Raw genomic sequence first — 14346 nt, forward strand, 5'->3', positions numbered from 1 at the left:
TGTAAACTTTATCTTCTTTTCTCATGTTACTATTCATTGATTCATTCCCAAACTCAGGCTAGGTAAAACTCAAGTACTTGAAATGAAGGCTCTTCAAATTGTAAAAACATGTATGAAGCATTGGATTTGTAGATTGGAAAAAACCAAGAATCCAATATATTACTTTGTTGATAACAGCACACTTGTCTCGTCATTTCATTTGGATTCCAGGACATCGGCTACGGAGGCACATCTTTACTGGAAGTAGGAGGTTGCATATCTTGATGGGGATGTGGGAGTGATTTCGAATTGGGGTGAAAGTAATCAGGTTCAATTCATTGCCATAAAAACCCAGGCATCGGTTTTCTCCAAGAAAATAAATGTCTCCAAAGCGGATATAATAATATCATGTCAGACAATTCCGCTTTCTTTCAACAAGTTTGTTGGGGTTGAAATGGACACCAATATATCTTAGCACAACCATTGGAATTGCAAAAGTTTCTTCTGAAAAGCTTGAAACACTGTTTCGAACCAGAAAACTATACACACCTCAGCAACTTTTCATGCTTCATGAAACTCAAATTAGATCTTCTTTGAAGTATTGTTTTCATGTATGGAGCTCTGTCCCCAAATATACCCTGATGTTGCTGAATTCCATCCAGAAAAGAGCCATCCGCCTGATTGGAGACGCGAACATCACTTGCATCCTTGATAGCTCAGAACATCGAAGAAAGGTTGAAGAATTGAAGGTTTGTCTCTCTCATATAAATAAAGAGTGATTTTTTTGCTGGTATCTGTTTGTCAACTTGTTCAGTTTGGTCTATAACCATGAATCGACTAACGAATGAACAACGCTTGCAAATTATTGAATTTCATCATCAAAATTCATGCTCGGTGGAGAAACTGCATCGTGCACTTCTTCCAATTTAAGGACACTTTCGTCGGCCTACTGAGGGAGCTATTCGGAAGCTTGTGACTGAATTCCTAACCCATTTTACATCATTGGACATCAAACCACCAAGACGCATACGTAGAGTGAGGACCAAAGAAAATATTGCGGCTGTATCCGCCAGTGCTCGTGATGACCGTGAAATGTCGATTCGCCGCCATTCGCAGCAATTCGGCCTCTGTTACTCCACTACGTGGAAAATTTTGCGAAAGGATTTGGGTGTTGAACCTTATAAGTTACAACTGGTGCAAGAATTGATGCCACGCGACCTCCCTCAACGTCTAACATTTGGTGAATGGGCGCTGACAAAGTTGGAGGAAGATCCACATTTTTATCGAAAAATTGTGTTCAGCAACGAGGCTCGTATCTGGTTGAATGAATACGTTAACAATCAAAATGTCCACTTCTGGAGTGAAGACCAGTCACAAGCATTGCAAGAGCTACCGATACATCCCGAAAAAGTCACTGTTTGGTGTGGATTATGGGTCAGTGGCATCATCGGGCCACACTTCTTCAAAGACGACAATGGCCGGAACGTTACTGTGAATGGCGAGCGCTACCGCGTGATGATTGACTACTTTTTGTTACCCAAAATGGAAGAATTGGACATGCCTGACATATGGTTTCAACAAGACTATGCCACATGCCACACGGCATGCGAAACAATGGGACTGTCAATTGGCCGCCTAGATCGTGTGATTTGACGCTTTTGGATTATTTCTTGTGAGGTCATGTTAAGGCTCATGTCTACAGGAATGTACCTGCAACGACTGGAGCTCTGGAAGCCAATATTCAAGCATTTACACGTGAAATACCGGTCGATATGTTAGAGAGAGTGTGCCTTGTGCATGGGCCATCTAAAGCAGAGCTGTGGACAACATTTGCATGACATCATCTTCAAAAATTAAATTATATTGATCGTTCCATCGATTCCAATAAAGATTTCATCAATATTTTCAAATTTTTTGTGTCGTTTTGAAAATCAAATCCTATTCCTCTTGAAAAATCACCCGTTACTTTAACGGATAGTGTTCAAGCGACTTGGCACATTTGCCGCGACGAACTGCGGCTGCTCATCGTTTTGAGGTTCAACTCAGTACACCTCGAACTTCACTGTTTAGGAAATCTTTCATCTGGAGAACTGCGTTTTTGTGGAATGAACTCCCTGAGAACGTTTTTCCAAATGAATTCAATCAGTGTCAGTGAAGACACGCCTGAAAAAGCTATTGTACAGTGGAACACGTGTTGGGTTTTTGTAAAACTGAAATCCTTCGGTCCTTCAGATGATAAATTTCAGGAGACAAGCACTGAGTTGCCTCTCTTGTACTATCTATTGTGAGGTTCAGTAATGCATAATTCCCACAATTTCAATCCCTTTTATTGACATAATCAAATTATAACGTTGGAATAACATATCCATTAGGATTGTCAAAAGAAATTTCAAATTTGAATGAATGCTTCTACAGAATTGGACAGGTTTAATTTGCAATTATTATCATGACACGAACTAGACGCCAACTCAACTGAGACTGCCTAAGTAAAAATATAAATCAAATGAAACTCACCTATTTGATTAACAGACACAAAATACCAAAATAAAAATGAAATAACTACATTCCACTGATTCACATTACTCCACGAAAATAAGTCAACCATCCAAAAATTCAAACTCCACCTTGAATACCAACAATGACATTCAGGAATCTCGAAATCCTATTCAAAATGTATTGATACATTAAAACATTTTTTAAATCGAAACGAATACGCAACGTACAGTGTCGTCAATAATTGTACTTTCAACAAATGTTCTTGTAAGTTTTCATTATTCAGGTAATAAAATTGATTTAATTCAAAAATTGATATTTTGTTCTTACTTCGATGCACTCAGCTGAACATTTTTCTGAAAATAATCTTCACGAATCCACTAGAAATATTCTCAAATGAATGAACGTTTTTTGAAACTCAACCTATGTTATTTTTGGCCAATGCCAATCGACCAACCAGCAAAACATAAAATCATTCTGGGTGCAGTCTTGTGGTTTTACTTTTGATAAAATTGTAGTAATCTAGTGTGAAAATGAAGCTGATTGATTGATTGGTCAATAAAATAGTCTTCTGAATAATCAACTCATGAGTTAGTCGATACTTTGAAGTCCATTTCCCTTCTGCGGTTTTTTCATAGGTAGATTTACTCTTCTACCAATCTGTCTGTCTGTCAAGGTAAGTGTTTTGTTTCATATAGATATAGAAGACATTTTGTCAATGCATCGAAGTTTCAATTAGATTATCATGCATATTGGACATTCAAACATTATGAAATGCTTCATTGTCAATAAAACATTGAAGCGTTCATATGAAAGATTTATTACGTGTGTTTCCGAGCTCTTAGTTTATTCAAAAGAATGATTCACAACAAGAGGGCGAATTTCATTTTGCTGCAGTTTCCTGGTTACTTTCCCAAAAATAAGTAACGTTACTATACTTTCCGCTATTATTGATTATTGACCGTCAATCATTTTGACTGTTTCACCCAACATTTCACCGAAATAAATAGTTGTCATCTTCAGGAGCACAAGAACTGGTATTTCTGAAGATGAAACTAAATGACGGTCAGCAATCCCGTAAAAGAAAAAATATAATAAAACCTAAGCGTGCAAACTTTTCCCAATTCAACGTTATTGATTTGCAAAAATATGCATGTTCCTTCCTCGCCCACACACAAACCATAATCGATGTCTGATCATTTGAATTTCCGCAGGACTTCACCCTGGATTTCTACTTCCGACAATTCTGGACAGATCCCCGACTGGCGTTTCGAAAAAGGCCCGGCGTCGAAACGTTATCTGTGGGATCGGAGTTCATCAAAAACATCTGGGTACCTGATACGTTTTTTGTCAATGAGAAGCAGTCATCCTTTCACATAGCGACCACCCTAAATGAATTCATTCGGATACATCATTCAGGATCGATCACACGAAGTATTCGGTGAGTTGTCATTTTTATATGTAAATAGTGATGATGATAAAAAATTTATCCGCTGGTGAGTGATTTCATTGATAGAAGGGTTGATTGGTTCAAGTACTACAAGGATAAGACAAAGCAAAAATATATTCAAAAACAACATTGTTGTGAATACTTGATGAAAATTGAATCGAACCCATTTTCAATTAAATTTTTCATATTCATGAGAAGTCGTGAAATGTGTCGATTTTTGAATTTGTGGTGTGATCATGCTTTCTCTATACAGTGTGTAAAATCCTAATGGAATGAATTCATTATTTCGGTTACTGTACATATTTAAAAAGAAATCCCGAAACACGTCGAATGTAAATCATAATTTGACATTGATCGACGTAAAAATGCCACCCCTACCTTCAACCCCCTACGTATGACAGATACAACCCACAATTTTTCGAATGGGAAGTATACGTTTGTGACATATCTTTTGAAAAGTCTCTTCATTCTCTATTTGAGAATGTTATCGCTTTCAAGTGTATTGCAACAATCAAGATATAATACTGAAATCCTATAAAATACCCTCAAAACTTATTGCAATATACTCAAAGCTTATTTCATGTTCAGGTATTGATGATAAGAAAGTAAGCAAAAACCATAGCAATGTTCTTTTTAGATAGTATCCTTTGAAACATCTATTTAAAATCAGTTTTTCGTTAATCAGCTGTCGCCTCCATACAAACAACAACTCTCAGAAGTTGAGAATCTTGTGCGAGCTAAGGACTAACGAGGTATTACCTTTTAACGTATGATTCCTAACACGGTACCTTAAAACTATAAATAACTTGTTTTGTATGTTACAATATTAGTGGTCAGTATTTTGATTTAAGTTTAATGTTCGTTAATTTCAAGTCTGACAAATGGTTAGATTAACGGAAATGCATAAAATAACAGTTTTACAAATGATTGGTTACGGAGATAAAACCCGAACACAACAGGAAGTAGCTCGCCTAATTCATGAGAAATTTCCGAACTTACCGCCCATATCTCAAGAAACAATAAGGAAAATAGAGAAGGAGTTCCCCGAGCTTGGTCATGTGGGGTAGATGAAAAAAGCAAATTGGATGTGATACCTGAGTTTTAGGAAAACCCACATACATCGAGTAGACTGGAATGTACTGTAAATGAAATAATAAATTCATTACATCTGGCTTTTATACAGTGTATGTTGCTTCAATGTGTAGCTGTATGTCTTTCCAGAATACAAACTGAACTATTTGGGCAACATCTCTCTGACAAATTTCTCGATGAGTGAAATTCGATGAACATTAAATGAATCTTTTAAGTCACCTCCTCAATGCAGTGGAATGACTATTGCTGTTTTGAAACATGAAAGAAGCAGTCCTGATTGAAAACGTATATTCATTGCCTTTGCCAGAATCTAGAGAGTTCGATTTGTTTTTCCCTAACCCATCATGTATTTCCCATCCATTATTAATTACAACACACCTCTACTGCATTTATCGACCTTTCACAAAAGGAATTCATTGACAGAAATACATCACGTAATACGTATTGCATCCTGCTACCTACGCGGATGAATAATTTATCTACTGCCTTTTATCACCACAGAACACGCAAATACATATTGGACATTATTTCTTCAATGACTAGTATCATTGAAAATATTGATTTTCATAATTCACAAATCTAGCAGAGATGATTAGGATTTTTTTTGTGTCATACTAGTTGAATGGCATATGAGAAATCTATAACTGGCAAAAAGGCCATTTTACTTAATATATTCACAAGAACTTGGGAGGTAGGTACTTTTAGTTCCATTCTTGCATATTGGGGGTGTTCATACATCCAGCTGCCGATATAATGACTGTTAGCTTGGAGGAAGATTGGTACATATCAGGAACTAATAGTAACATGGGAAGCAAGGATGGTGGTCCTTACCATTAGGAAAGTTTGTAATGAATTTAACACTATGTCTAGTGGTTCACAATGGATTCAAATTACTGGTTTTTGTAAGGGACTCACTTATCTCAGACTATTACAATAGTAGTTATCTTACCGCTAGACTGGATACAGTCCATCCAGCTCAACCCTTAGGTGTAAAGGTGACACAGGTAATTGAAGAGTTGCCAAAAAGGCTTAAGGTTACCCCTTAGAACAATGGAATGACGTAAGTTCTTCTGCACCCTTGTTAGTTCTTGTAGAGGATATCAGCAATGATCAGAAGGGTGTTGTCGTCGACGTCTTCGACGAAGAAAAATGTCAAAATGTCTTTAATAAGAATTGAAGAGGTTATATTTTCAGGAGTGATTAATTTTTCAGGAAAGAAGAAAAAAAGTCTTTAATATAGGTACCCTGAGTGTTGAGAAAAAAAAAAACAATGGAGTGACGTTACTTCTTGAGCAACCCTGTTGGTTTTGATTATCATTGACCATAATGTGTTGAAGAAGAAGTGTCAAAAGGGTCCTAATTTAGTAGATAACACCTTTGGGGTGCATAGAGGGTGTTTTTTGTTAAAAAAGTGGTTCGATGGAGACCAGCCGAACCACGCCTTGCCCACATGATTTTCTTTGTGACGCATTTGGCACTTTATTGGAAATTAAATTGACCTTTGGGGTCGTAATTTGTTGACATAATAGTTTTTGTTCATTTTACTGATACTGAACTATGAAAGTAGGAGAATAAAATACGCAATTCATCTACATTTTTTATTAATCATGGAAAATTAACCATATTTTTCGATAACACTTCATGAACCTTGTTATCACACTCCTGGTGAAGCTTAGCATTTTTTTCAAGAGTATTTGCATATTCATAAAAATCGTCTTTAGTTTGCCACCAAACATATTTGTAAGTTATGGATGGTTTATGGAATTGTTCAATACTGTGATGTTCACATATTAATCGACTTTTGAATGGAACAATGGAATAAAAGTTTTTGTATGAACCAATAGCATTTTTTCCGTTCTTACATGTTAATGTAGAATCTGAAAAAAATAAATTAGGTAAAAAAAGTTTGTTGACTGATTAGGATTTTCTTAAATAATGGTATTGACTTTTTAGTGTGAAAAGCTGGATATTCATTCAAAATTATCGTATGTCGATGTACTTCCAAAATCGAAAGCTACTATTTTCCAACTTGTATGGTGTATAACTTCTGAAGTTAGTATGTCATAAATGTCTGGTCAAAGGTCAATTCAATTTCCAATAAACTGCCAAATGGGTCACAATGAATATCATGTGGGCGAGGCGTGGCTCGGCTGGTCTCCATTGAACCACTTTTTTTAACAAAAAACACCCTCTAAACACCCCAAAGGAGTTACCTACTAAATTAAGGCCCTTTTGACACTTCTTCTTCAACTCATTCTGGTCATTGACAATCAAAACCAACAGGGTTGCTCAAGAAGTTACGTCACTCCATTGTTTTCTCTCAACCCTCAGGGTATATTACGGACCGTTTGACATTTGTCTTCGTCGAAGACGTCGACGACAACACCCTTCTGGTCATTGCTGATATGCTCTACAAGAACTAAGAAGGGTGCACAAGGACTAACGGTAAGATAACTACTTACAATGTCATAATGAAATGGACCACATCAGGAGAGCCTTATATTTGAATGGACCGTAGTAGCGATCAGTAAAAAGAGCAAAATTGAGGAATCTCTAACACTTCGAAGATGGACGATGTAATGATGGGGTTCAGCTTCGTTGGAAGGTGAGGTGAAATAAAGGCGAGTGAGAGCACTGGTGCTACAAGAAACCAGACTTTATGTATTGTCTGTACAGGATGATGGTTGAACCCCTGAAAAATATGTATCTTTGGTTCGAAGCTGAAGAGCTGGGATTAAATATTGATGATGAACTCAAGTTTGATAACCAATGAATGGGCTGTCAGATGAAGGTATATATTGACAGAAACTGCCATGTTTGTTTTGAAAACCGCCTTATGAAATTAAATCATCCATTTTGTAGAACCCACATTCCTTTATGTAATGTCACAAAGGCAACAATAAACTGAAGATTCTATCATATGTAATGCAATCAAACTCTCTAAACACCTATCAGTTAGATTGAAAGAAGGCAAGGTTGTAGCTCAACCTATTCAGGGAAGCAGATAGAACACTAAACCTATTATACAGTTCAGGAGCATCTCATGAAAACACTAGAACAAAAATGCTGTCTCTTGAAGGGCGTTTTGCCAACCAACTTAGCATCATCAGTTCATGAGCGAGTGAGTGCTGCAAAAGTGATTATTCGAAATCTTAGCGACGCCAGTCGTTGCTGAGACTTCTAAATGCGTTCGGTACTACAACTTCCGGTTATGGTGTCAATTTTTTTTATCGCGACTTTTGCCGTGTTTATATGATCGAACGTAATAATTCATCATCAATATCACACAAGGTTTTAATGCACTCAAGGAATTGATGATTCGATCCAATAACTCAATGATACAACTCGTGAAGGCTCCTTCATTTCGATATCATTTTATAATCATTTCATTAATTCATTTCGTTTGCTATAGCTGTCGTGTCATGCATGAAACTGTGTTGAATATTCAACTGACTTTTAGTTTTGGTAAATAGGAGAGTTGAAACTCCCACTCAACTACGTATATTGATGAGAACATTTTGTTTCATGTAAAAGAATTGAAAACGTACTGGTTTTCCCAGTTTTCTAGTTTGTTCACAAGATATATCGCCGGTTATGGTAATAGCCCTCAGTGTACCAATTACTTGCTGAGCTCAGAGAAATTATCATATGAACTTTTCATCAAAAACAGCATCCGGCATGCATACTTGTAACTTGATGTGAGAAAGTGGACTGTATATATGAAATGATAGATTAGAGCATTTACTAACTGCCCCCACACCCCTCCCGTAATTCAAACAATGGAAAGATCTTGAATAGTCTTGCAAATATGAGATTCATAATCAATCAATTTCTACGAGAAAGAGTTGTATTTTCCATCATCTCATGTATATTTTTCTTTACTTGGAGGCGTATATAAAATATATTCACATCATTCAGTACCAGCGAAGCAGCTACTAATAACAGGGATAAAAATTGAGCAGAAATAATTTCGTTATATCAGTCAGTTCAATTAGTTAAACTAACTCAACCCCGGCTCTGGTAGAGACGCGCCACTGTATCGTGCTGATTTAAACTCATGTAATTAGATGCCATTTATGAGTTGGTTATCAAAGTGGTACTTAGTATGCATGTCATCGGACCAATGGACCCTATGGGAACATATCTATCTCCATAGGGATTCAGTGGGTTAATTAATATTCTGTTTAAACAGATTCTCGAACATTATCTCGAATATATATTTCACAGGCTATCTTAAGACTAATGTAATCGAAGTTCAGACAGGATACAAATTCATCAAGTAGTCCAGCTCGAATTTGATCATTGATAAAATAAATTGAAAATACGATACAGGACTTGACTACTGCTATGAAATGTTCTATAGTTTTTAATAAAAAACGTCAGGAAAGGGGTTTTACATTCAGTGCAAGTGGATAAGTTCTGGAATGACAGAGTATTAGTGAGTTTTTATGACTCCAAATTCTGTCAATATCTATATTCTTTTGAATTCAACTTTTCAACACATTTCGAACACAGTTTTCATTTTTCTTCAAGAGTATATTCAGCTTTTGCTGTTGGCAAGACTACAAATGATAACTCTTTTGACATTCATCAAGAATAAACCAAACACCAATAATTTGAGTATCCATAACTCATTACAGCTGCGTATTATCTCATAACAGTTCTGATCAATACCCAATGCTGGAGAAGATGATGATAATGATAATAATGATAAAGCCACCCATTTGTTTTATATGGATGATCATTTGGATGCCGGAGAAACGTATAGTTACCTCGGGGTGGAACAACGCCACTCACAAGAAGTAACAGCAGTGAATAACTCTCTCAACGGCAAGTATCAGCACTAACTTCGACAGATCTGGTCATCGGAACTGAAGGGAAAGAACAAAGTTGCTGCAACAAATATGATTGCCGTCCAATCCTACTGTACTCGTTTTGAGCAGTGAAGTGGACTCTGGAGGAACTGTATCAACTCGACGTAAAGACCCGAAAAATTATGCATCTCTATAGGAGTTTGCATCTTAAAATCATCCGTTTCACGGTTGTGCTTCCCCCGGCAACAGGGAGGCCGTGAACTTTCAAGTTTGGAGTGTCTACATGACAGAATGGTACTGGATACAGCCTGTGAAGTCGTCAGGAGTTTGGTTCACCTTCTCTGCATGGTCCGTGACCATGAAAGAGCAGGAATCGGATAATTTCTATTCAGGGGAGCTGCTCTAGCAGCTGATGAAATCGGTAAAGTTTTCGACACTGAACGAGGTGACCACAACTCTGTCACCGAGCTGGAACCAGTTCAGCAAAAAGCTCATATAAAAGTCGCAGAGATAACCTCACTTCTACGAAAACACAAGGATGATCCAATGCATGGGGTCTTCTTCAATAACATTGGAGACCTTGGCTCATCAAAGCGCCTGACTTTCGCTTTCGTCAGATCGAGTGGGCTGAAGTCTAAAACTGAGGGGTTCATCATAGCTTGCCAGGATGGTGTCTTCAACACCTTAGTCTACCGCAGTCGCGTGATGGGTATAGAGGTTTCTGACCCAAGGTGCAGGGCCTGCCGCGAGGCGCCCGAGCCCCTTATGCACTTGCTACCAGCATATCCAGCATATGCGGTCTCGGCCTATATCCATCGACATAACGCGGTCCTTAGAGTGCTAAATTACCATCTACGGCACTCTTACGGTATTGACGAGACACCGGTGTTGCCATACGCTCCGGGGGATGTTGCATCCGTTGTGGGCAACGAGAAGTTCCGAATTTATTGGAACCATTTGGTCCCCACCTTCAGGCTCATACACGCTAATAAACCTGATGTAGTCCTTCTCGACCACCAGAGCAAGACGATATCTGTCGTGGAGTTTTCAGCTCCTGGCGAGACGAATATCGCCCGAAAAGAGGAGGAAAAACGGATAAAAATTATTGCAATCCTTGGTAGAATGATACTCTCTCGTCTCTCGAATCTTAACAAAACCGCACTAGGGCAGAAATCTTAACCGGACAGATGCAGAAGGCTGTTATTCCTGGCTCACTGTGCTTGCTCAGGGCACACGATTCTCGGACCCAATGATCACTGACCCCACGATGTGAGGAGTGGCCGTTGGTTGATTATACTGGCGCGCCCTCCCGAAAGTATGGGGACTTCGGGAGATAGGGCTCGACCAGCGCAAACTATGGTTGTTGAGAAAATAATAATAATAGGTCTTTAGTCACCATGAAAAGTACGAATATATACGAATATATACAAAGAAAAAAGAAAACAACTTCCAGTATGAAGGTGAAGAGGCGAAATATCAGTCAAGGCTGTTTTTAAACTCAATCTGTGAATAACAATAATTAAATATCTATAACAAAAAAGTCGAGCTAACAGTGATACTGTGATGACAAGATAAGGAAATTATTCGATGCAACTTCTCTAAGAAATTAAGTGTTTCAATATATTGCCAAGGTCGGGGTCAGACAAAGACTAGACAGTTAGTTGAGTAAGTTTTTTCTGAAGTTTTTTCTCATATAAAATCGAAACTTCCAGGAGAGTTGATGATAATATTTGGGTGCATTATAATACGAGAAACAGCGGTTGAAGATGGAAAAATTGTATTTGAAGATTATTAAAACTGAACTGTTCCGTGTGATGAAACTATCAACTTTTGAAAATTTTCCAAGCTTCTTCAGTAAGTAATCAGGTTGACAAGATCAATCATTCCATGTGTGTTGATGAGTAGATGAAGTTTTCTCTCATCCTGATTTTTGCATGGCTAAGGATATATAACGTTCTCAGGCAAATCGTGATTTGCCCAACACAAACTTGAAACATAGACTATGCGAGTCACTGATTATGTCAGAAATTTCTTATCGCGACAGTCTTTATGGACTTTCTTCAAGACATGCTTTTCGACTACACCGTATTCAGAATGGCACATACAAATATTATTATTCAAAATTTGTCCACCCACCAGTGTCAGCACAAAGTAGCAGCTTTCAACAGTATGATCCACAGACTGCTAAATGTACCCTTGTCAGAGGCGAATTTCAAAGAAGAAGTGAACATAATGAAACAAATAGCCGTCAACAATGATTACGATAACAGTCTAATACTTTTTTTATTATGAAAAAGTTATACAGCCAAGCTTTGAAGGAAGTTTACCCAATTCAAAGAGAAGAGGATAAAAGTTATAAAACCTTAACCTACTTAGGTTAACCCACTACAAATATTTCAGATTTTCTGCACAACAAAGGTGTAAATATTGCTTTCAAAACCATCAACAACTCAACAAAGATAAAAATTCAGTTTCAGAAAAATGTATACTGTATAAATGTTCACGTGGGTCATGTCCGATGTTTTATATAGGTCAAACTGGAAGATCATTGAAAGCCTGCATCAAGGAACATAGCAATAGTTCCCAGAATAAACAAAAATCCACATATGCCACTCATTTGATAACAGAGGGACATACGTTCAAACATGATATCAAGCCCCTCTACTTCCAGAAGAAATGTTGGATTATGGGAACAAACAAATTCAGCAACTCTCGATATCTTATGAACGATCAAACTGAATTGAATAAATCACCATTATTGAATTCTAGGTGAAGATAGTACGGTACATTCGAAAAATTATTCATATAATTATTGAATTCATACCTGACCATTTCAGGTAGATTCATTCATTAGAGAGTAGGCATATAAGTAGGTAAATGTTACAGTATAAAATAGTTGTAATTCAGAAGTAACTTTCAATTCACGCTTGAGGAAGCTATTGTATAGCGAAACAAAACACGTATGGCAGTTTTTGTTAAACCCTTTATAATGAAAATCATACAGTAAACTATATTAATTAGTTCCCAACACTGAAATACACGAAAACGAATTCTATCCAAACAACTGTTTTCATATAACTTTCAACGTTTTTTTCTTTCATTAATACAAGAATTATGTTTTGCACACGGGGCTGACAAATATTCAAAATACAGAGTAAGACATTTTATTTTGGAAATGAATTATACAAAAAATTTGATAACGAATTCTGTAGTGTGAATGTGGTTCTATTCATGGAGAAAGTTTCGCTTTGTCTTTCAATCTTCACGAAATGTTGTGCAACTAACTTCCATTTTTACGATTCTATCACAATTTTTTGATGGATATTTAACCGTCAATATTTGATATTTTTTTGGTTGAAGTCTATCATTTTCTAAAATATTTTCATAGATCTGGAGAAACTAATAATACCTTTTTATTACAGACTCACCATCACCGCATCATGCCCGATGAACCTTCAGTATTTTCCGATGGACCGGCAGCTCTGTCACATAGAAATAGAAAGTTGTAAGTTTTCTTTCAATAATCGTCATAACCATGTATAAAATGAATTTGTACATTTATTGATATTTCAAATGATTATTATCGAAAAGGTCATCAATAGATACCTGTGTCAGTGCTTTATATTACTATGCCCAACATTGTGTGAGCACAAGTTTTGTTTTTATGGTGCACTGAGTCCATTGGCGGTGTTATTTTGTTTCAACACTTGTTTTTCTGGAATTATACAGTTTGATGGTATTTTTGTCAAGCAATCCATCCTTGTCAAATTAATCCGTTACAACATTCAAAGTAAATAGTTTTGCAACATATATTTGTTGAATTTCAGACGTTTAGAACTGAAACATTTGTTGTAAAACAAATCCAACTGACACCAGAAATGCAGTAATATTCTCGACGCGCGGTTCATCAACACAATTGACGTCTCCATTACTCTGAATCTGATCTCTACTTATAGCTAACAAGGTTCATTATCACTTTCAGACAAATTTAGGTTGAAAATTCGCTGATTTCAAAAGTTATTCATGAAAAAGTAAACATTTAGCTGTTTGGAATGGTACTTCTGTTATTGTTCATAGCCCTCATGCCACACTTTGCTATTTCCACACCTTCAAAAGCATCTAAAAGTCTATTGTCATGTACCGGACTCCACAATTTCGGATAATTTTCATTTATTCTATGGACATTCTTCAATGCATGTTGAGGTACACTACATATTTGCTGAATGTTCTTTGATATGAGTTTCTCGAAAGCTCGCTTGGATTTGATTAGATTAGATTGTCGTGGAGCTGGGCCATGGCCGGATTCACTGCAACCCTTTCAGATCTAGTGTGATGCTCCTTGGTTTTTAGAGCTCATTGTCCAGCTTGATCTCATTGATGATACTCCATAGCCTTGACACTGACCCCTTCATATATAAGCCTTGCTATCGCTTCGCATTTACAGAGCACCTGCAGTGCGGTTTCTTTCTCTTCTTGACAGAAACTGCATTGGGTTCCTTCTGTCAGACCCATGTTGCT

The 14346-nt window shown here is 37.1% G+C and overlaps 1 protein-coding gene across 3 annotated transcripts in view; it reads left to right on the forward strand.

The window, feature by feature from the left end:
* Positions 1–14346, forward strand: part of Rdl (Resistant to dieldrin) — a 164443-nt gene that overhangs the window by 89297 nt on the left and 60800 nt on the right. For all 3 annotated transcript variants that reach the window (XM_074176320.1, XM_074176322.1, XM_074176321.1), the window contains 2 exons: positions 3687–3913; positions 13251–13333. In XM_074176320.1, coding sequence (XP_074032421.1) covers positions 3687–3913; positions 13251–13333 — 310 coding nt within the window. The remainder of the gene's footprint in view (positions 1–3686; positions 3914–13250; positions 13334–14346) is intronic.

This window comes from Leptinotarsa decemlineata, unplaced genomic scaffold, assembly GCF_025532065.1.
Source record: "Leptinotarsa decemlineata unplaced genomic scaffold, Ldec_3_MD MMD2_tig00001719_RagTag_RagTag, whole genome shotgun sequence".
Lineage (NCBI taxonomy): Eukaryota > Metazoa > Arthropoda > Insecta > Coleoptera > Chrysomelidae > Leptinotarsa > Leptinotarsa decemlineata.